Source organism: Dermacentor andersoni, chromosome 6, assembly GCF_023375885.2.
Source record: "Dermacentor andersoni chromosome 6, qqDerAnde1_hic_scaffold, whole genome shotgun sequence".
Taxonomy (NCBI): Eukaryota; Metazoa; Arthropoda; class Arachnida; order Ixodida; family Ixodidae; genus Dermacentor; species Dermacentor andersoni.
Window position 1 is genome coordinate 137,773,053 of NC_092819.1, and position 22,266 is coordinate 137,795,318.

Below are 22,266 nucleotides of genomic sequence, written 5' to 3' on the forward strand. Positions count from 1 at the left end.
CATTTTCGCACCGTGCCATGAGCTTTAGGCCGCAGAATATGAGCATCTGACAGTATACAAGCAACCATTGTTGCGTAGGCGCTATCAGAGCTGTTCAAAAATAATTTCATTGTAGAGACTTCGACGCCTACGGGGACTGTGATGTGCCGCCGCGTCGATTCAATGTTTTTATTTTTAATTCTTGGACGTTTCAGTATTATTTCTCGAGTTGTGTCGCACTATATGTTTATCTGTGTTCTCAGCGTGCAATTTCCCGCTGCTTCTTTTTTTTGTAATCCAGTGCATTATTTCGTAACACAAGCATGACCATATGCCATGCTTTCTTTAATGTGCTTCTTACCGCTCCCTTTCTATTCCAGTGAACTTGCGAGTATCTATAGCATCGACAAGTTCATAGACCAAACCGTCATGACATTAGTCGGGCAGCGGACTCGGGCGAGCGTCTCAGTGCACGTTTTTGGAACATCGCAGACCTGGCGCCGTAGCAGAAATCTTCCTCGCGTCTGTGCTTGCTGCATAGCCGAGTTGTAGCCGATGACTGTTCGCCGGTTTTATGTTTCGCGAGCCAAGCTTACGCAGCTTCTTGTCCTGCGGCTATGTATGAATAAGGCTGACACCGGGCTCCGTTGCGTACGTCCGGCACTGCGGCACTGAGCAGTAGCCTACCATGTTACGCGCCTTCAAAGGCAGCCACTACCTAATTTAGTGCTTTCAATCGTTGTAAAGGAGACACTCGAAGCGGGAAAATCTCGCCCCTAAATGAGGACCGCAGCGTACGAGGGAACTTAAACTCTCATTTCCAGCTCGCTTCGGCGCTCCTGAAGCAGCCGACGCGGCCGCTATGTCCACGTGATCCCTCATAGCACGTCACGCCGACGGTGGCGCCAGCTTTTCCAGTGGTGGAGCTCGAGGCCAATAGGCTTCACTATCCCTCTCTTTCTGAGCTCGCCAGGTGCTCTCCGATCATCATGCTTACACAAACAATTCTTTCTAAAATGGGGATGTGTAACGTGGACAGCTAGACAAGGAAACCACAATTGTGGACTGTTTCCAATGTCCTCCACAGCATACAGAATGTCGTGACGACATGCTTTTTTTCTTTCGACAGAGGCTCAATAGGCGCTCATCGAAAACATCATCATCATAGAGTGTAAACTTAATTCCTGCAGCGCAAGTACCTATAAATGTAAATGAAATTGGTTGCATTTCTTACAATGAACTCCAGACTTTGCAGTGTCTAGAGAACGTGTTACCGGGGGTGTCTTCCCTTGTGACTGCTCCCTACATCGACTTTACCGATGTGGCATGATTTTCTCTCGAGATTATGCTTGCTCCAAACTCTCGCCTATAATTTCAGCCAATGCCAGTACTATATTTCTTCTACTCAAAATTTCTGACATTTGTCTTTTATGTGGCATGAAGAGTCTTTATGCTGTTTTTCTTATGATAGGCTCAACTCGAAGTAAACCACTGTACATACAAGGGTATGGAAAATGAGGGCTACAATCCCGTGTCTCCTTTTGTATGTATGGTGGTTACTTTGCCCAAAACATATTGGAAAAACATGCACTAACTAGCCAACCTGCAACTTCCAATCAAGCATATTGTTTTCATCGTCCTGACAGTGCAAGCTACAACCATGTTCGATACAGTGAGAACGACGACAGTGATAATGAAAATGACAACAATACAGTGCCGGATTCAGGAGCTATGAGGCATTGTTTTGAAATATATGACGCAGATTGATTTGTTTCAATTATATATGAAAAAAAAGTGATGACAATTCCAAATTACTCTGGTGCTGTACAATTCAACGCCCCGAGTAAGCCTTGATTGTACTACTGATTGGATTTTGCTGCGAAGGAGCCTTTTGGAAGCTAGTGAACGGGATTGATAGCATAGAAATCATCTAGTATTACAACCTCCATATGTGCAGTTGTCACGAGGTGCACATACTACTTTTGTGAACAAAAGACTACGATAGAGACACGAGCATGATCTTGCAATGGTACAAGAAAAAAGAGAGGAAAGAAAACGAAGGGATGCTGGAGAGCCTCATGACATGGGCATGGAACAAGGAGGTGTTGCTATTGTGGCAGAAGCCATTGGAGCAAGGCAGCAGGGGTGGAAGCCGCCTATGCCTGATGCTCCTGAGGTTGCAGCTCTACGTTAAAAGCTGGTGTCCAGTGGGGCACCAAGCAAGGTCTCTCTGCTATTGTTTCATGGTCCTGCAGTTCTGTCGCATGTATCCTGTCTTGTCATTTTGTCTGCCCGCCAGTCTGCACTTGGCACAGCTGGCATACAATGCCTGCATTGTATGGGCTGTAGAACTCCAATACTTTGCACAAAACAGAGCTTGTGGACTAATTTGCAACTTTGCATCTTAAAGTGCCCCTGAAACGGTTTGGGCAAATTTTGTAGACGTGTAGGGTACAGCTAAAGTTAATAATTTACACCACAATTTGTGTAAAGGGACTCATATTAAGAGAGTTACGGACAATTAGAAGTTACCCACCTCCATAGCCATGCATTTTCTCCTCAACTCGTTCGCCAAGTGATCGGGGCTAAGCTCTGCCTTCACTGGCTCTGCGTCATAATGGCATGTCGTGTCATTGATTTCCCCTTCTCTCTGAGCGAGCATGCAAAGCCTCTCCAACTCTCTGCCAGCTGCTTGGTAGCCAACCTCAAGCGAGAGCTATTGAAGCAGCATGCGTTGTGAGCATTCCGTCGCAGCACCGAATGTGTTTGGTATTCCGGTAACCACAGGTGAGCTTGGCATTTCGACGGATGGTTGGAGGCATAAACTCAAGCTGATGAAGAAACATTAGCATAGACGTACGTCAGCAGCCTGATCGGTCTGCATGCTCCAGCCATCTGTTGGCACAGAGCTTAACCAGCCAAACAAAGCGCTAATATTGCTCTAACCAAGTGTAGAACATTTTAAACATATACAAAAACATCATATTAACGATTACACTCCTGCGAAAAATTTACACCAGCAGCAAAGAATAATAAATTTCGTTACTGCTACTGTGTGTATTTGAGCTCTGTGCCACCAGGTGGCTGCACCATGCAGACCATTCACATTTGTGCTTCTGCTCATCCCATGAAACAGCATGGTTAAACGGCCAGGCCGTGTCCCCTGTCACTTGCGTTTACCCGAATACCGGACTCTCGAAACGTTATCGCGGTAGTAATCCTCCGGTGTAAAGTGACGGTCGCAAACTCGCAAATCCTGGCACCGATTGGATAGTGACAGCCCGATGCACTGCAGCCAGTCTGCTTGTCTGCTGCCTTGCAGAGGGACATGATGTCACAGCTTGACGTATTAGCGACGCAACAAAGTCGAATCATGGTGCTCGCGAAGACTGAGACCGACTCTGACCGCGGAGCTCTCGTCAAAATGAGGCACATTGTAACACAAGCAGATGACGCTTGCTGTGTGCCGGAAGTGCTTAAGTGTAGAGAGAAATTGTTCTTGTGCATTCTCTTTTTGTTACTTTCCTTGTATAGGAACAAATTAACTAACATTCCAACTATTATGAACAACATTTGTTTGCCATAAAGTTGGAAATATTATTGATGACACGCCTTGGGCAGCCAACCGGATAGCTTTATCTTTATTTATTGAGTCTGTTCATATTAGCTCAAAGGACCTGCTACAGTAAGTAAGCCTAAACTGTGGAAGTGATCTATCTATACAATGTGGCATATCCAACAGAGTAATTTCTCGAATTATTTTCACAAATATTGTAACTGGAGTATGCAGTGAAGTGGGGAGGCTGCAATTTTATAAAAGCAACGCCTTGCTTCACTGGTACTTTCCGTCGCTAAATTCGAGGAATATTCTGTTGTAAGAAAAAGCAATCTTGACTCGTTGCTGTTTCATTGCTTACAAGTAATTGCATGTTACCTTCTTTGCATGCTTTCTGTAGAGGCCAGTCCAGGAGAATTGGGGCGAAAGGACAAGAGCGAACAGCGACAGTCCCTGGGGCAATGGGTTGTCACCGAGGACTGCTCATGGCGAAAGACTCAGGTAAGTTTTACGTGGCTGTTTTAAAGGATCCCAGCACTATATGCTACCAGTGCCTGGCACTGCCTGATGCAATGGTGCTGTACATACAGGCAGGGCAAATTTATGTTGGATCTGTGAGCATATGCCAAACCTCATTTTTATATGCTTTAGTGAAGCAAGCACCTTCTGTTGGGACACTAGATTGTGCATGTGCGTCCTCTCATGCTTGTGTATCTGCCCATACACCCACTTTTTGACAGCTGGCTGTCGGAATCATGATGATTGCAGACAATTACGTTTGGAGGCGGTGTCTGTTTCAGCCATTGTGACATGTGACAATGCATTGTACAGCAATCGGCAATTGAAACGCGCTATTAGGGGCGTGTGGCTGCCTGACACTTTTTCTGTCACCAGTAGGTGCTGTGGACACCGAGCTGGTGCATTTTTGTACCACATGAAAGCAAGTGTATTTGTGATGCATTGTGACATGCTTTCGGCCCTTCAGCGATCAGACAGTGCACACTGGTAACGCAAGAAATGCTGGCCACCATGTGGTCCAAGTAATGCGTTTCAGCCACTGAGAACTGTACACTGTGCCAGCCACATAGTGCAGGACTCCCTAGCAAAATGTTTTGCAATCATTGTGATTCCAACAGCAGGCTGTCAAATTCTGGGTGTGTGGATAGGCATGTTCAGGTATAACTGTTCCACAAGGTTACCTTTATAAGTTGATAATGCATGACCACGCTAGCTCACTTCACCTGCCCAGCTGTATGGGTTCTTAAGAAGTCACCTCGCCACATACTCAAAAGCCTACGGATGCTGCAAAGCTTGGATGAACCTCATAACAGCTGAGGTTGTTAAGTGTTAAATAGTAAAATTTTATATATTGACACGTGTACTGGGTTATCTTCTCGGGTGATCACTTTTTCACCGGCTATCAAAGGTTAAACGTTATCGCTCAGTGCAGGATGCGCTTGCATGTATCGAAAGTTCCTCGAACGTTATTGATGGTTCTCTCTGTTGTCTGTCGTCATTGAGCCTTGTGTAATCTGGTTTTATGCACAATGCAAATTGTGTGGTACTTTCTGGAAGACATGCGGGCACCAGGGATTACCCTGGAACCTTCGATGACTCGTGTTAAAAGCCGGCACGCTGGCCCCACAGAGGAGATTTTCGTCGATTGCCAACTGTGTTCGCCGCTATCGTTCTTTGGGTGTAGCCTGTTTTTGTAGGCGCAGGTTCGCCCAAAAAAATGCTAGTTTCGTCATTCACAGTTTTGCTGCTTTCTTCACCATCACGACTACGTGACAATATCCTCCTGAGGCACAAAGTGCATCTTGTGCCAAGGATTCTTTTCTTACCACTATAAACGATGCAAGTTCAGCTTCCAGAAAATCGTAAAACCACATTTTATAGTGTTTGGAATATTTGCAAGTGGACATGGCAGTGTCTAATATCTTGGACATTGCCGATATGCCAAAGACTGCATTGCGCTTGGCACCAAGATATTACCGTATAGACTAGTGTAAGTGCCATACGTCCAACTTGGCATCCCAAAATTTGGGAATAAGTAAAGTTTCATCAGAGAAGCAATCGCGTTTGGTGCGCCGATGCGAGACACACATCACTGAATTATCGCATGCTGCACACTTCTGCGTGCTCCTACTAGATGGCGAGAGTTCCGCTTTGACCTCTGATGCAGCGGTATATTCGGGGATTCGAGGTGTACAGTAGTAGCCATAATGTTCGGGCCCTTGCAAGGGCTGCACCGTGTCAAAATTGTGAAAAAAAGGGGCGACCCTTGTGTGAGTCTATACGGTGGTTTCTACATATTTCTTTAATCATCCTAAACAATAAGAAATGCTTAAAAACACATTGTAATTTACATAAGTAACCACAAATCCACTTACCTCTGCGACGAGCCCTGCAACAGGAGCTTGCGCTTTGGCGGAGCTTCTATTTCATCAGTTTAATGTGAGAGCATGACTTGGCTTATTGTGTGACCCCGCCGTCATCAGAAAGCCGTGGCAGAAAAACGGCACACAAAAGACATCATCTTCAACCAATGAAAAAAAGGAACCCCGCTTCTACCGCTCTCTAGCTGAGCAGGCTAACCACTGCGCAGCCATTGCATTGTGCCACTGTTGCCTGTGGCAACAGTGGCACAATGATGAATATCTTTGAGGGTGTGCATGTGGTTAGGCTCTTCCTGGCGGGCAACTTACTAAGTTGCACATGATAGGAGTGGCGCTCATGTAGGCATAATGCAGTCTTCATCATCCCAATTTAGTTTGCACCTATGGTTTACATCTACATCAGGCGAGACAGCAAAGTGTAGCCGGAGGCACCAGTGAAGTGCTGATGAAGTACGAGACTGTCGCAATGCAGCGAAACATGCGGAGCGAGCTGCTGCAGCGAAACAACGTTCACTGCCCAAGCCATTGACAACGCGAAAGGCAGAGTAAGCTGCTGTAGAGCAAGCATGGCGATGTGCAGTGGCTGCAGTTACACTTGGGGACAAGTAATGTTGTCACATTTACATATCATAAGAGTTGCTTAGGTGCCCCCATAGCTTTTTAAAGCTCCTGCTCTGGTGAGAAACAAATGCACGTGAATCATACCCTCCAGGTGGCAGCACAAATCCCAGAATAAACCGAAAAACTGCTTTTTGGCAGATCAGCATATTTGTATGGCCACTGCACCCAGCTTTCTGATGTCCAATATATTGGACAAATGCTCCATTGCTTGCCTTAGGAGGATATAACTCCACCTTAACTGTGAAGATGTGACCGTCGAGAACCTTCCTCATTCTACTGTACCACTTGATCGACAGAACTGGTGTCACATGATGTTTTCTAGAGATTCTCCTTGTTCCATGCTCTTGACCACATCCAGTACATTTGATGTGACTACTGTCATTCTTCCGCTCATGTTGCTTCATATTTAATGCAGTTAGCATTCTTTGGGAATCCCACTTCACCCAGTTTTGCATTATGTTTGCCCATTTGTCTGTCTGTGCACATGTTGTCGCTTTCACGCTAATTTGTTTCACCAGATAGTCTGAAGTCTATGGTCTAATGGGTGGGGCGTCGAGCTGCTCTGCTGAGGGAACTGCAGGTTCAAAACCAACTGTTGAACCAATTTAGGTCATTAAGTTTGTGACACTGGATATGTGCTACTCTTCAATGAACCTCTTGCTCACCAACTTGTGTCACTGGGTATGTTCTACTCGGTATGTGCTAGTCGGTATGTGCGGCTCTTCAGCAAACCTCTTTGTTGCTAACTTGCTTCACTGGACATGTGCCACTGACAATTAGCCACTCCTCAGTGAACCAGGCTATGGCGCCAACTTGGGGCAGAGGCGGGCGTCTTATAATAATCATTAGTATATAAACATCAACTATTACCCATGAACTGTAAGGTAGATTGCTAATAGCATTAAAGCCGGCAATCATCTCCAAAGGATGGATGCGCAGCCAATTGGGACACATACGTCAACTTGCTGAGGACAGCCGCATTTGGCACATCATAGGTGCCAAAATCTGAAGTAGAGGTATCTGCGTGAACATGCGAAATCAAATTGCAACTGCACGCCATGGGTGGCATTCAGTAGGTGGAGTGTTGATGGCAAGCCTCATTCCGCCATAGCCTTCACAGTGCAAGTCATTGAAGAAAGAGAGGGAGCATCGCATATCCAATAACTCTGCTTCTGCTCAATGCATTGAAATACTTTTTGCAGCAAAGAATTTCTGAAATAGTCTACTTTACCCCCAAAGGCATTTCTCGACTTTGATAAAATATGCTTCAAGGCCCTTTTAAAGCGTACTACGTGTCCTGTCACCGCTCCTTTGCCACTGTCTCTGGCACCTTTGTGAGACACCAATCTTGAAAGATTGCTGTGAGTGCACTGCAGAATGGAGAAAAAATAAAGAAGGATTAACATGCAGGACATTGCTACGTGCAATGCCCCAACTGTGAGAAAAGGATGAGTTGAAAAGGAAGGGGGAAAGTGAACTCTATGCTCCTTTTATTTCTATTAGGTCCTTCTCTAAAATTCCTGTGGGAGTGCATTCATCGAAAGCCATCGCACTCTGTTCTCAGTTTTGAAGAAAGAAGTTTCAGGGCCATTAAAGGGCCTCTAAACCACTTAGAGCTCAAAAATTTGTTACATAGTGGCAGCTGTGTACTTGTTTCCAATTAACATAATGTCGCAAAAATTCTTTTAGAATGATGCCATAATAGCAAGGTTACAGCCATTTCATAAACGACTACGCAGCCGCCGCGGTTTCTCATTCGTCTTTGCTACCTTCCCCACTGGGGCTCTCGATGCCTCAACGCATATATGCACCAATTGCATGTAGTGCAGCAAAAAGCTACAGTCTGGTCAAAAAACCAGAAGAAAGGCTCCCCTATTGTCTGCACTTAATTGCCCTCCGTGTGACACCAACTGAAGGGAAACCTCGTGGAAGGATCAGCGGCATATAATATGCAAGACACCCTTCCTTCTTGGAACATACAGTGGTAGTTCCCGTCATGTTGTTACCATTGTTCCTCGTCAGGTGACCGATAGACAGTTTTTGCCCTGCTGGCATCGCGACATGCAAAGAAAGGAGCGGAAAATCCCAGAGAGGAGCATGGGATTCTGTTAATTTGTGGCTCACCCGTGCCCTGTTCGTGAAAAGCGGTCATCGTGGTTTGCTGTTTGTGATGCGCATGTTCACTTAAAATGTGTACAAAAAATGTCAGGGTTGGTTTAGGGGCCCCTTACTAAGCTAGAGAATGAGGGTGTTGTCAAGAGCCCAAAGGAACTTCTCACTTCTTTGCAGGCAACACAGTGCAAATCCTATGTTGATCAAGTGCGTACATTGGGCAGTCAGGCAGAGACTGGACATGTGATGGCGGAAACAAGCGCCCAAACTGCCATGGTCTTCCCATGTACCATCCCTGCGCAGACAAGGCCAACGGTCAGTAAATCAGTATACATAGCTGCCATGTCTGTAAAAATTCCAGGTGCCTTATTATTAGTTTTTTTTACTCTACAGGTTTAAGAAAATTTACTGTGGCAGATAGCCCAAATGTAATCCTTGAACAGAACTTCTTGAATAGGTGCACACTATTTTCCCAATAAATCAAAATGCTACTTGACTAATTAACAAAATTCTGCTAATTATTCTCTTACGCAATCACTTGACTGCACGCAATTTAGGTACTGCACCGTTTGAGCTTGCGAGGCATATCCACTTGGAATTTGAACTGAATTCTCAGGATGGCCGCAGTTTTTAATCACATCAACCTTTGTTTTTGTTTTCTCTATGAGTTTTCTGCAGACACGGATGTCTGTTAAGTAAAGGCATGCTCAGGTATAACTGTTCCACAAGGTTACCTTTATAAGTTGATAATGCATGACCACGTAGCTATTCTCATAAGAGCTCTCGGTTTGCAAACAATCTTCCTATTTGTTTCTAAGGCTTCCTTTCTGCTTTTGCTAAAGCATGCTTTATAGTGTGCAGGGTGTTATAGAAACTTTTTATTGGGAACATCAGTTTGTTGGACTGTTTGATATTAATGGTGAAAAGGCTGCCCATTATTACCAGACTGTTAGAAAAATATTCAATTTGCTCCTGGTGCTATTCAATTCATATTTCATTTTGTCTCAAATGCTGCTATTTGTACAGCCTTACTTTATCTGGTGAAAATGGCCACCCAGCAAAGAAAGTAAATTGATGACACGTGGCAAAATAGCATGAAAGCAGCTGCATTAAATTTAAAGGCATTGGCATATGCAAAAGGAGAGGAGAGAGTAGTTTGAGAGATTAGTCTCCCTTCCACTAGTGAGAACCCATGTGTGCCTGTGGTTAAAGACGTAATAAAGCGGAATAGATTTGCTAAAGAAATTTTACACTGACATGTTACTCCTGCCGACACTATCTGGACTTCGTCAGAAGTTTTCTTTCTCTAACTTTGTCACTTCAGCTAATAGAAACACTGACTGGCGTTTGAAAAATGTAGTCTACCAATATAGTGGAACCGGCTGTTTGTTTTTATGTCTTTAAGATTAACAGCATTGCACCTTCTATTTTACGGGCACCGAGTGGTTTAGATCGATATTTGTGGTAATGTTAGTTTTTGTCATTGTCATTTAGCAGCACTTGCCAGATTACTGTTGGTATTTTATTGTTTTCCCAGCATCTGCAGCAGAAGAAGCTGCTGGCTACAGTCTCGACCAATCCTAAGATGCCACTACCCAGACTGAAACCTGGTGGCATGCCAGGAAACCTCTTAGCTACGGCAGCTGCACCTGTGATGAAAAAACAGACTGCTGAGTTGCCAAATTTTAAGGCTATAGTTTGCCTTTCCAACTCCAAGTCACCCCAGGGGGAACCCATGTGTGCCATTGGTGGTGGAAACTTGCACCCTTCCATACTTCCGATTGTACCTCCGATCATGTCTGCCACACCTTGCAACTTCAAGACAAAATTGTCCCAATCTGAACTGCTTTCTTTATCGACGGATGCAAGCTCTCGACTTCACAACCTGCCAAGTGGACCGGCGATTGTATTCAGCTCCCCCAACCACACTGGGACAGGCATTGCACGCCAGACTAAACTGCTGTGTTCACCAAGTGGTGCGAGTTCCCGTGATATCCAGCTTTCTAGTGCGCCTGTCGCTCTACCGAACACTCCTCTCAGCTCCGAGATATCCCAACCCCTAGTGTTGTGTTTCTCGCAGGACTCAAGCTCAAGTAACGCCCATCAGCCTCTGAGTGAACCCAAAGTGGTGCAAGCCACTCTCCACCATGCCGAGACGCAGTTATCCCAGTCCAGACTGTTGTGTTTGTCAAGCAACTCCCTGCTTCCAAACATGCCCACACTTCCCCTCACAACCCTGTGCCGAGCTGAGGCACCGCATCTTGCCACAGCAGAAAACTGTGTTACTTTAATAACTGTGCCAGTGATGCAAGTATGTACTACTGAGAGTCCAAGCTTCGCATGTTCCCAGGTTGGTCACAGTCTTTTTACAGCTGTTAGTATGAATAGGTGTGCTACTGGTTCCCGTACATGTAACCTCAATGCGACAAACCATTTCACTTTTCATAACTTCATGTTTATCCTCCATATAATGAAGTGCATTTATCTGTGATTTCAATGTTCATGAAATTTTGTCGCTGCTGCAAAGGGAGACTGGAGCATTAAGTGAAAACTGTACTATGAGTGTCATTGGCTAAATGGTTTAATTGCGCACAGTTTGCAAAAGCACCGCAATGTGGTTACAAGTTGAAGCTGACGTTGCTCCGCACATAGGATAGCAGAATAAAACATTGCCGCTATTTTCAAATGAAATGTAAAACAATTGTTTTAGTCTATATTGCCAGTGGTATGTGTTTGTAGGTTTAGAAATGGTGAGAGCTTACTTACAATACTGTGCAGTACATAAGAAAAACAGAGCCCGTCTGTGATGGTGGGGGTGGCACGCAGTAGCAGGCATCCCATATGGATAGCAGCATAGATACACTGTATAACGCACACACATACATTGCAGTAGGAGAAGCCCTGGGGTGCCATGTAACATTTGTAATGACACCATCACTTCGTTTGAGAGGCTTCCAGCTAACAGACTATCAAATGTGGAAACCATCAAAATTCCTCTATAGAGCCTTGTTAGGGCTATCTTGATAGCACAGCGTATGATGCATGACCGCAGCTGACAAAGGGGTGCCAGCCAGGCACCGATAATATCCATAATATGTTTTATTGTGATAGCAATCACAGTGAAACCTAGATATATTGAACCCACATATAACAAATTACTGTGCATAACGAAGAGCTGTAAAATCCCCTTGAAAATTTGTGTATAAAATTTTTATTTTATATATCAAATTATCTTCATATCAAACTTTTTTTGTATTCTCCTTCAGATTCTATGTGTATCTGGGTTCAACTGTATATGGACACCCAAGGTGCATTTATGCCGTTGCCGTGAGGTTCCGTATAAAGTCCAAAAGCGATAAAATCATCATCACGTGCCATATGCTGTACTTGCGAGTGAAAGCGTGCGAGGGTGAGCCGGTGATCACGGCTCAGTCTCGTGCGCACAAGGGAGGAAAGCGGGGAGGAAGCACACTGTTTTTCGTCACATGCAGGGTTCTTTTGCTCGCAAAGAGGGCGGGGGGGGGGGGGGGATTTTTAGTCTGAGCAGCCGGGGTGGCCCGGGTGGCTGCATGCACCTGCCCGAGCTGCCTTATCTTGAAAGCCATCTGCAACGGAGGCAGAGTTTGCAGTGGGCTGTGTTTTTGCGGCTTAGTTTGCGTTTATGTGAGAGGCAGCGTGAAGGTAATTTGGCTTACTGATGCTGCCACGCTTCCTCACTCTAGTGTTTTGACACTGAGTTTCCGCGGTCATTGAGTGAGATGTGATCATGTTTACTAGTGCGCATGTGACACCATGCTTGCTAATTTAGTATACGGCCGATAAAACTACTATCCTTACTTCGTGTAGCTGTCCACTAATTTGCTGTCGCAATCGATGCTTTGCCTTTCCGGCAAAAGTGTGACTTTTTTCTTACTTATTCAGGATCAAATTCGGGGATGGAGCCCCTACATAACAATATTCAGTTCTTCCATGAAACAAAGCATCATTATATACATCGTCATGTTGAGGTTAATCTGTATTACTTGTGTTTTGAGTGCATTTAAATGCCTGAATTGTTATAAGATGGAATGGGCTTCTTTTGCTATATGCTGGAACTGTCGATGACAATCATGCACATATCTATTGCAATGTGGCAAGGCTGAAAAAACTTGCAAAGAGCCATCTCACTGCCAGCGTTAACAATGGTATAGCTCCTCGTGTGCTTAGCTCCTGCAACAATAGGTCTTAAAGGCTTGTTGCTATGGCAACCTTACCAATGACTTGAAGTTGCCTGAAGAAACATCTCCAGGAGATAGTGCATGAGCATGGACAGATTGCATCACATCTGATACAGAGTTCAAACCAACAATGCAACATAATTAGCTAAATGGACATCCGAATCTTTGGATCTCTGAGACAAGGTGGCGAGTAATTTGGAAGGCTTTTGCTTTGTTGTTTGAAGCATGAAGCCTTAACTGTTTGATAAAAATAAGTAGGTTATGTTAGTACAACATACTGAAACAGACAAACAACGGGTCTCTGATTTGTCATCCCGCACTGTCCAGGACAGCCCAAGATGCTCTATACGCAACTCTCATTGGCTGAATAAACCACCTTGGGTAGTACGGATAATCAAAAAGGCCCAAGAAGAAGCACTCAGCGTTTGTTTTTGTGTATGTGTCTGCTTCAGTATTCCTTGCCATCCTTCCTTCAAACTGTGACATCTGTTCTTGGTGCAGAGTTAATTATTTGTAAGGTTAGTGCTTGCAGTTAGATTTTTTAACATGCTGATAGGAGTGTGCAAATAGTAGTTTTTGAGGCCGAATCAAATAGTACCAGAAGCGAATTGAATATAGAACATTTTTCTAATAGTTTTCCAATCATGTACATCGTTCTATTTATAGCAAACAATTTTAACATGTTTTCACAATAGAATGTTCCTGTCCCTAAACTTAAAATTACAAGCGCGCTTTACTAAAAGTACAAAGGGAGCATTAAGAGCAAGAAAGCAAATTTTTTGTAAACTCGGAACTCTTAGCAGAGTACGTAGTCATTCATTATCAGTTCGTAAAGGTAAGCTTGTGGACTAATTATGATCAGTGTATACCACCCTTATGCTGTCACACGTCTGTGGAAATGTCAGAGAGAAAAAAAACACATTTTTTTTTAGTTCTAAATGTCGCGGCAGATGGTGTCAATTCCATAAAGTATGCTGCAATGAAACATATCATAATTTAATCTGACGAGAGGACACAGGTGCTGCATCTATAAATGGTATAAAACAATACCCACTACCGAGTGCCATGTCTAAACATTTTACTTCAAGTGGCCATGTTTAGTCGGAAATGTCTTGCTGACTAAATAATGCAGTGTGCTCTATTACTCTATGTCCACTGGGGATGGGATGAAAGGTATCACATTTTTGGTTCAATTTCCGGTTTGATAGGGTGCAGCCAGTGACTTGAAGTATTTGAAAAATAGCCCTAGTTTTAATCAGTCAGTATATGTTTCGAAGACCTAATCAAATAACTATTCAATCCAAGGACTGAAATGAATAGGACAGTACTTTTTTTGTTATTTGAAAGTTTTGATTATTTGCTCAACGCCCCATAGTGATATTCAGCTGTTTTTGCAACAAGCAATGAGGCTTTCAATCAAATTTCTGCTTGCCACAGCGGGTAGAATTCAGCTTTCTCTTTTAAATGCAAGAAAAATTATTAGGATTGGTTCAGCGAACGTCTATAGCATTCTTCATTTTACGTGTATTTAAATGGGGTAATGGGAAGTTTATCATGAACTAACGCTTTCCCTTGGAGGGACACACCCCATGAATGTTTAATTTTGAACCGCAAACTCAATTTTAGTTAAAATTGGAAACTACTTTTAGAGCGAAAGTGAAGGTCCAGATGCCAAATTTCATCATTGTAGAATAATCTGTCAGTGTTGTGGCCTCTCAAATGCTCAACTGACTATGGTTAGTCATTACCGTTCTGAAATGATTTGAAAGTTTAGCTTTTTTGTGCCTTTCTGTCTCGGCAGAGCTATAACATGAGCGATAAGCAAAAGGGTGAAAAGGAATGAAATGCCCTGCCATAAGAAGTCCTGCTTATAAATCTATTCATCTAGATGTACTGTTAGGAAGGCCTTAACCATGCTGCTTTGGAGCCATTTTTATATTTCTGTAGTTCAAGCAGAAAAAATATGTATGTACGTACGTACGTATGTATGCATGTATGTATGTACTATGGCGATGGAAAGAAACGTGAACAGCGGAGCACGTGACTGAAAAATAACCGAAGGTATAGTGCGCGCCGTCCAGTCATCACCATTGACAAGCGGGCACATCCGGTTTGATCGCGCTGTACGATGGTGCGCCCCCTATCCTGCAATATTTTTGTTTTGGTTCTGCTCCTGTTTTATTTGAAAAGGTGGAAAGGTGACGGTACAGTAATGATGACAGCACAAACTGTACTATCGAGATGGAAATAAATGTGATCCGCTTAAAGCGTGGCTTTTGGCACAGTCAGCGCTAGTGCGAAGATACGTGTCCAGCTCTCATATGCTTTGCCTGTCGCTGGGCGAATCTATGCTTTCAGTCTGCGCCACTGTAGCACTAGAATCTTGTTCCGGCTGGCGCTATCGCACCGCGTGTGCATTCCGAGTGCCAGACATGACTGGCAGATAAGCTTTTCTTGCCAATATGCCCGGCAAGTAAAATGCTTGTGTGTCACGATGCTTGTGTGCTTAACAGAACTGAAGTGTGAATGCCAGACCATAGCACATTTATTGGTCTAAGAAAGATATGAAGAACAACTGAAACAAAAGCTCAAGCTGGTACAAAGTCTGAGGAAATCACGAAGCAGATTTGCTCGACAAAAACATACTTTGCATTAATTAATATTTGGTGAAGTCTCCATCAGCCAGGATGACGGATTCCGTGCACCTTGGCATAGAGGCAAACAGGTCTGTGGCTAGATCAGTGCCGCAAAGCCTGTCCCACTCAGCATGAACAGCAGCCCAAAGGGAGTCCTTGCTCATTTTATGGAGCTGCAGACGTGACAAGCATGATTTCATAATTACCCAGACATTCTCAATTGGATTTATGTCCGCTCCTTTTGCTGGCCACGAAAGTTTACGGATGGCAAGGTTCTCTAGCAAAGCCTTCATGGAACGTGAAGTATGGATTGGAGAAAGGTCATGCTGATAATGAAACAGCCCATCCTTGAATGGCCCATCCAAATTGAAGGGCAGGACAACCTGCTCAATTACGTTACAGTATTCTGCTGCAGTGAAGCGTTCATCTAGCCGTATAAGGGGACCCAAGCCTTCAGCTGTGATGGCACCCCACACATTCACGGAGCAGTGCCTGCTGAGGCTTGTTCGCTTGAAGCAGGTGGGATCAAAGCTGCGTAAAGTAAAAAAAAAAAGAAAGTTAAGTTTGTGTATACACCCGTCAAAGTGGTATAATTCGTTTAGCCCAATTGCTGCTGTATCCAAACATTTTTCTTGTATATTGTAGTGAAGTAGGCACCTGGCACTAGAACAGGGACTGCGCTGTAACAAAGCTTTTATTAATTTGCTCAGAATGCACCTCGAACCGTTAGTTCATGACATGCAGCAACTAAGAAGTAGCCAATCTTATTGCAGAAGACATGTCTGACTTTAAAATGCTGAAATATATTTTATGGCCTTTAAATGATCAGTAGTTGCACCCTCATATGACATTCGTCGTAAAGCTATCTTCGTTAAATTTTGATACTGCTCTGACCACACTAGCGCTAAGTGAACGAATTCAGGACCACATATTTACAAAGAGCATCGCAATTCAAGAACACTAGGGTGCAAAGGCTTATTGATGATTGTCTTGACGCCAAACTTTCAGTCCCTCGTGACCCTTTGTGGTAAATGTGCTCTCATCTGTGAGCGTCACCTTGCCCAATCCTCCACTGACCAGTCTTTGTGTGATTGTGCGAATTGTATACAAGTGGCTTTGTGGCAATCCGAAAGCAAAGGCTTTCTTGCGGCTGTCCTGCTGTGAAGGCCTGCTTCATGGAGGCGCTGTCGAACCGCTTGAACGTCAATGTTTAGCCCTAGCTCGTTTTTGATCTGCGGGGCTGTTAAAAAAGAATTGTCTACGGTGGCTGCAAAGTAGGTCTTGTTCCACGGTCGGGAAATGTGGCTGCGGACCGTGAAGAAGGTCCGAGAGCCTACCTTCAGTTTTGTAGGCTTTCAAAACTCTGTTGATTGTTGAAAGCGCTTTTCTGGTAATCTCCACAATTCTCTGGGGAATTCCTTGGCAGTACAAAGCGATCATTCTGATCCTGTCGGCGTCTGATCAAAGCGTTCCCATCCTGTCGGCGTCTTTTCAAACTGAAGGGACTCAAACCGATAGCTTTGCTCCTGCGCCGTAGGAGAATAGATTGCGCATGCACAGCTCCACTTCCAATCGTCGTTTTTATTCTTGAAGCTTGTTCTTTTTTCATTTCCATGATCACCACTGCCCTGAGGCAGCGACGATCAAGCTCGCACTTAACGCTTCAGTTCTGTTAAGCACACAAGCATCGCGACAGCATGAAAGCATGCCGCATTTTACTTGCCGGGCATATTGGCAAGAAATGCTTATCATTTGCCGGTCATGTCTGGCGCTATGGTTTCCTTTCATCACGATAGTACAGTTTGCGCTGTCATGATTACTGTACCATCACCTTTCCTCGTTTTCAAATAAAACAGAAGCAGGACAGAAACAAAAATGTCACAGGATAGGGGGTGCACCATTGCAAAGCGCGATCAAACTTGATGTGCCCACCTATCAATGGTGATGACTGGACGGCGCGCACCTTCAGTTATGCTTCTACCACACGCTCCACTGTTCGCATTTCTTTCCATCGCCGTAGTATGTATGAATGAATGTGTGTATGTATGTAGTATGTATGTAATTGGCACGGCTGCAATTGCACTTTCAGTTGCATCCAAATTTCAGTTCGCCTATAACGGGGAAGGCAAAACTTGGAAATCTGAGTCTACAGAAGCATTCTGCAGGAAATTTAACACAAGAAAGTTCTCACAAACTTGGTCTGTTTAATGTAATGTAGAAACAACAGTTTTTGAATACTCAGACCCCGAGAGTTTCCTTGGAAGATATTTTGGGGCCACCTTGTATTGTGCATTCTCCTGTGAGAAAGGTTTTGACATTCTGCTTCTTTTTAGCCAGTTTTTCACACACTGCTGCATTCGCTGTTGTCTTCAACATGCATTGTTCGAAGCTCATTGGTATGCCGTGCGTGTGCCTCAAGCAGTGCCTCACTTATTCAAGCGCTCTCTGAATTACTTTTGTCAAGCATTTAATTTTTTAACTGCCAAGGCTGCAGCCATTTGACACACTAGAGCTCGCCAAACAGACATGTCCAGCGTCAGGGAAAAAGACGATTTCTCACAGTAGCCTGCAAAGCCAGGAATGTGAGCCACTTTTGAACACACTTGCTCGCTTGCTGCAGGCTGTCCCACTCGGCTTCGTGGAAACGGTGCTGCTATCCTTAGTTGTGGCATGGGCCAAACTTCAGGGTCATCTTGTGGATGCAACCGTGCTCATTAGAAATGGCAAAGTGACTGTAGTGCACATGTGCCGAAGACAGTGGTTGAAAACTGTTTGAATGTGCAAAGCTGCATGTCTCGGGAAACTGGGTGGTGCCATGAAAGCCATTTGGCAGTAAACTGTAGTCATGGGACACAGTTTGCACCAACAGTGCCTCGAATTTCAATCTCTTTACAGTTACTGCCCAAAATTTGTTGCATTGAATTTGATTCATCGGCCTCTGCACATGTCCTATCTCACCATTGATGCCGCTGCTTAAAGTTATAAAAAGGAGAGGAAAATGTCATTTATAATGTTGGTAACCATTTCATGCTAAGCCTCTTGCTTGCGCTGCAAATGCACTTCGAAATTGGTTGTCATAGTCACATTTGTTTTATCAGAGGGGCCACCAGCTCATCTAAATACGTATACAAATTACCGCTTTATTACAGATGTGGCTGAAATTTTGCTGGCGCCTTCTTGTATAGTTAGGAATGTGAAACTGCAAGAAACTTGGGATGCAATTTTTGGCTGAAAATGGGAATTTTGTGCATAGACAGTGTTCTATGTAGAATTACAAGACTTGCTTGCTGATGGAGTGTACTCAAAGAAGGCTTTCATGTTTTGTGAGCCTTGTGTGTTTTGCTTAATATCAAATGTGCTCCCAGTGCTTCCTTTTAGTGGGAAAGCCTAATACTGGAAAACTTTGCAGGAGAATGCTCATACGAGCCTCAACGACCATCTTGAACCACACTCGTCATCAGCAGACACCCAGCTGGAGCAAGAAAGGCACAGAAAGGTATCACAATCACATTGGCAATGACAAACAGTGACACTTTTGACAATGCGTAATGTAAAGAAAATGTGTGCATACACCCGGGGGGTGTATGCACACATTTTCTGAACACTTTCCAAAAATTTTTTTTAATTATTTGTTGTAGGTAGCACAATTCTAATCTATGAGCTGGTCTACTTGAAGAGGCAAACATTACTTGCACAAGAAATTGAAATGCATAATTGACTAAATTCAAACGACATTCTAACTGCGGCATTCTAACAAACACCACAGCGTCTCTTCGGAACTACACTCGGACCTTCAGTACCCCTCTCAATACAAAACAATCAAATATACAACACAAAAGGTAATAGGCTCACTGGCCAACACATGCCATTTCAATATCCATGTACCCTCGAATGTGAGTCCTGCCTTTTATGTTCTTCTGCGCTGTAGCCAGGGAACGAGAGCTGTGCTCTCGCATGTGTGCCTAAAATTTATCCTCGCTGTTCTAATGCATGCGAGCAGAGCGACCATTCCTGGCATGAAGCTACAATGCAAGCCACGGGAGAGTTTGGGAAGGCTACGACTAACAGGGAGATATGGTGACCCACAGTGATCCGTCCTGCAAATGCTGAAGGAACTCGGCATCCACAGAGGAGCTGTTCATGGCCATGGCCTGTCACCCATATTCGATGAAAAGCAGTAACGGTCACTCACGAAGAGTTTTCATTTTTCCAGAAATGTATGACCCTTTCTTCAGTACCAGGTTACTGGAGACGTACACAGCAGTAGAAAGCAATGCTGGTAAATACACCTTACAATGCTTTGTTCAACCACAACTCATTGGAAGTGTTCTCTTGTTACAAGGGCATCCTCATCAAGAAAAATAAAGAAAAGGACATGTTAATGATTATTTCACTGCCGATGTTTTAAAGCATTGACTCAGTATGATATGCCTGGGTACTGCACTAAAGCTGTGTTTTCTTTAGGTCCACCAACTTAACTGCAGCAGTATGCTGTAAAAACTCCAATACATTTACGGACAAGCTAAAGCTTTCTACTGGTGAAAGCTTGCGATGGCATGGAGTGGTGGCAGGAAAAATGGACATAGCACCTACAGTGCCTTGAGGCTTTCAATGACAGTGTGTGAGCGTAAGTGATGACACAAAAGGCACTAGTTGTAATGGACCATGTCGCCCAAATTCCACGCAGGAACGGAACAGCGGAAGCGATTGTTCAAGTTCTATGCTGAAGGCCTCCAAAGGCGCGACAGCAGAGAAAGTTTACTCGCACTGTATCCGCAGAGCACCAGGGCAGCTCACAACAGCCAGCATCTGCTAAACAGCAAGCAACCACGCCTCCTTTTCTGCTATTAATCCAGTCGCCATTTAAGCCGAAACGTCTTTCCTTTTGGTCTGAGCTAAAGCATGTTTTGGTGGCTTTTGTATTATTGCTATGTCTACAAGATCCCTTTATTCCGCTCTTACCATCCGTCAATGACACACACTCTCCCCTTCGGCGGCTCCCGGAGAGAGACAAAGAGCAGGAGCCAGATAGAGAGCAACTGGAGATGACTTCAGACTGCACTGCGCACAAGCCCCTCTGAAATAAACGTTGTTCCATGTTCCGAATGCCTTTTATTACAGCTACCGCAGGCATAACAGTGGTGATGAGGCAGTGAATTTCAAGCTCAACGTTGACCTGTACCTGTGGTATGCAATGGCAACGCATGTACCAAGCCGACTACCGGAGTTTAGTGGCGCATCGTGGACATGGTGGTTTGGACGCCTCCAGTTTTGCTTCGAGGCTAACATCACGGACCCCTACAAGAGGAGGGCACAGCTGCTGACTCTGTGCGGTGAGCAGACGTACGATACCATCTGCGCCTTGGTGCAGCCAAGCAGCCCAGTTGAAGTGGCCTATGATGACAGCCTATTGGGCAGAAACTGGTTCGACACTCTCAAGATCACGATCTGTGGCATCAACCAGGCAGCAGAGGAAAGTCCCATCTAGCAGCAAAAATTGGCTGAGCAGCTGCAGAAGTACGAGGCGGTCTGGGGTAATTCCTGGACATAACGGGCCACGCATGGACCTCAAGCACCTGCCGTGGTTGCTCAGTGGCTATGGTGTTGGGCTGCTGAGCACGAGGTCGCGGGATCGAATCACGGCCATGGCGGCCGCATTTCGATGGAGGCGAAATGCGAAAACACCCGTGTACTTAGATTTAGGTGCACGTTAAAGAACCCCAGGTGGTCCAAATTTCCGGAGTCCCCCACTACGGCGTGCCTCATAATCATAAAGTGGTTTTGGCACGTAAAACCCCATAATTTAATTTAATTTTAATGGACCTCGAGCTTCACCCGGACGCTAGTCCGAAGTTTCTGAAGGCCATACCTATACCGTTTACCCTGCAACCTGCTCATGCGAGGAAGCTCGACAAACTGGAACGACAGGGTATCATTGAGCCTAAGCAGCATTCAGACTGGGCCACACTGATGGTCGCAGTGAGGAATTAAAACGGAAGCCTACGTCTCTGCAGCGACTACTGATTAACCATAAACTTGGCGACAAAATCGTCTTCATACCCGCTGCCAACACCGCAGGAAGTCTTCAGTACATTACGTGGAGAAAAGAGTTTCAGCACCCTGGACCTAATTGAAGCGTACCAGCTGAAGGTGAGCGAGAAAATTTCATAAGTGCTCTTAACCCCACTACAGGACTGTACTAGGTTAAGCGACTACCATTTGGAGTAGCAGCAGCTCCAGCGATTTTCCAAAGGTACATGGAATTCCAGCTTCAAGGAATTCCTGGCGCGTGTCTACTTGGACGATGTAATCATCAGTGGCACAACCATTGAGGAACATGCAGCTCGCCTAGAGTTTCTTCTGGAAAGGTTTGCTAGCGTGAACCTCTGCTTGAGCATGAATAAGTGTTCCTTTGCTGTGCCCAAAGTGAAATTTTTTGGTCACCTGATCGGTGCCAAAGGCATTCACCCCACCAGCGACAAGGTGCGGGCCATAACGGAGGCACGTGCTCCGACCAACAACCAAGAGCTGCAATCCTTTCTTAGGCTCCTAATGTTCTACGACTGGTTCGTAGAACACTGGGCAACAGTGGCCAACGACCTTTACAACCTGCTGAAGAACGACGTTCCCTGGAATTGGTCGCCATGCCATGAAAAAGCCTTTAAAGCCTTGAAGGAGCTGCTCCGTGACAGTTTAGGGCTCAGGCACTTCGACGTGACGTTGCTCTTACTCTTGGCATGTGACGT

General features: G+C 44.7%; 1 protein-coding gene across 5 annotated transcripts in view; it reads left to right on the plus strand.

Moving 5' to 3' along the window:
• LOC126523563 (uncharacterized) overlaps positions 1-22,266 on the plus strand; it is a 43,988-nt gene that overhangs the window by 13,759 nt on the left and 7,963 nt on the right. For 2 of the 5 annotated variants that reach the window (XM_055066925.2, XM_055066922.1), the window contains 5 exons: positions 3,936-4,036; positions 8,845-8,982; positions 10,205-11,017; positions 13,212-13,319; positions 18,930-19,016. In XM_055066925.2, coding sequence (XP_054922900.1) covers positions 3,936-4,036; positions 8,845-8,982; positions 10,205-11,017; positions 13,212-13,319; positions 18,930-19,016 — 1,247 coding nt within the window. The remainder of the gene's footprint in view (positions 1-3,935; positions 4,037-8,844; positions 8,983-10,204; positions 11,018-13,211; positions 13,320-18,929; positions 19,017-22,266) is intronic. The other 3 variants (XM_055066923.2, XM_050172163.3, XM_055066924.2) reach the window with 3 other exon arrangements.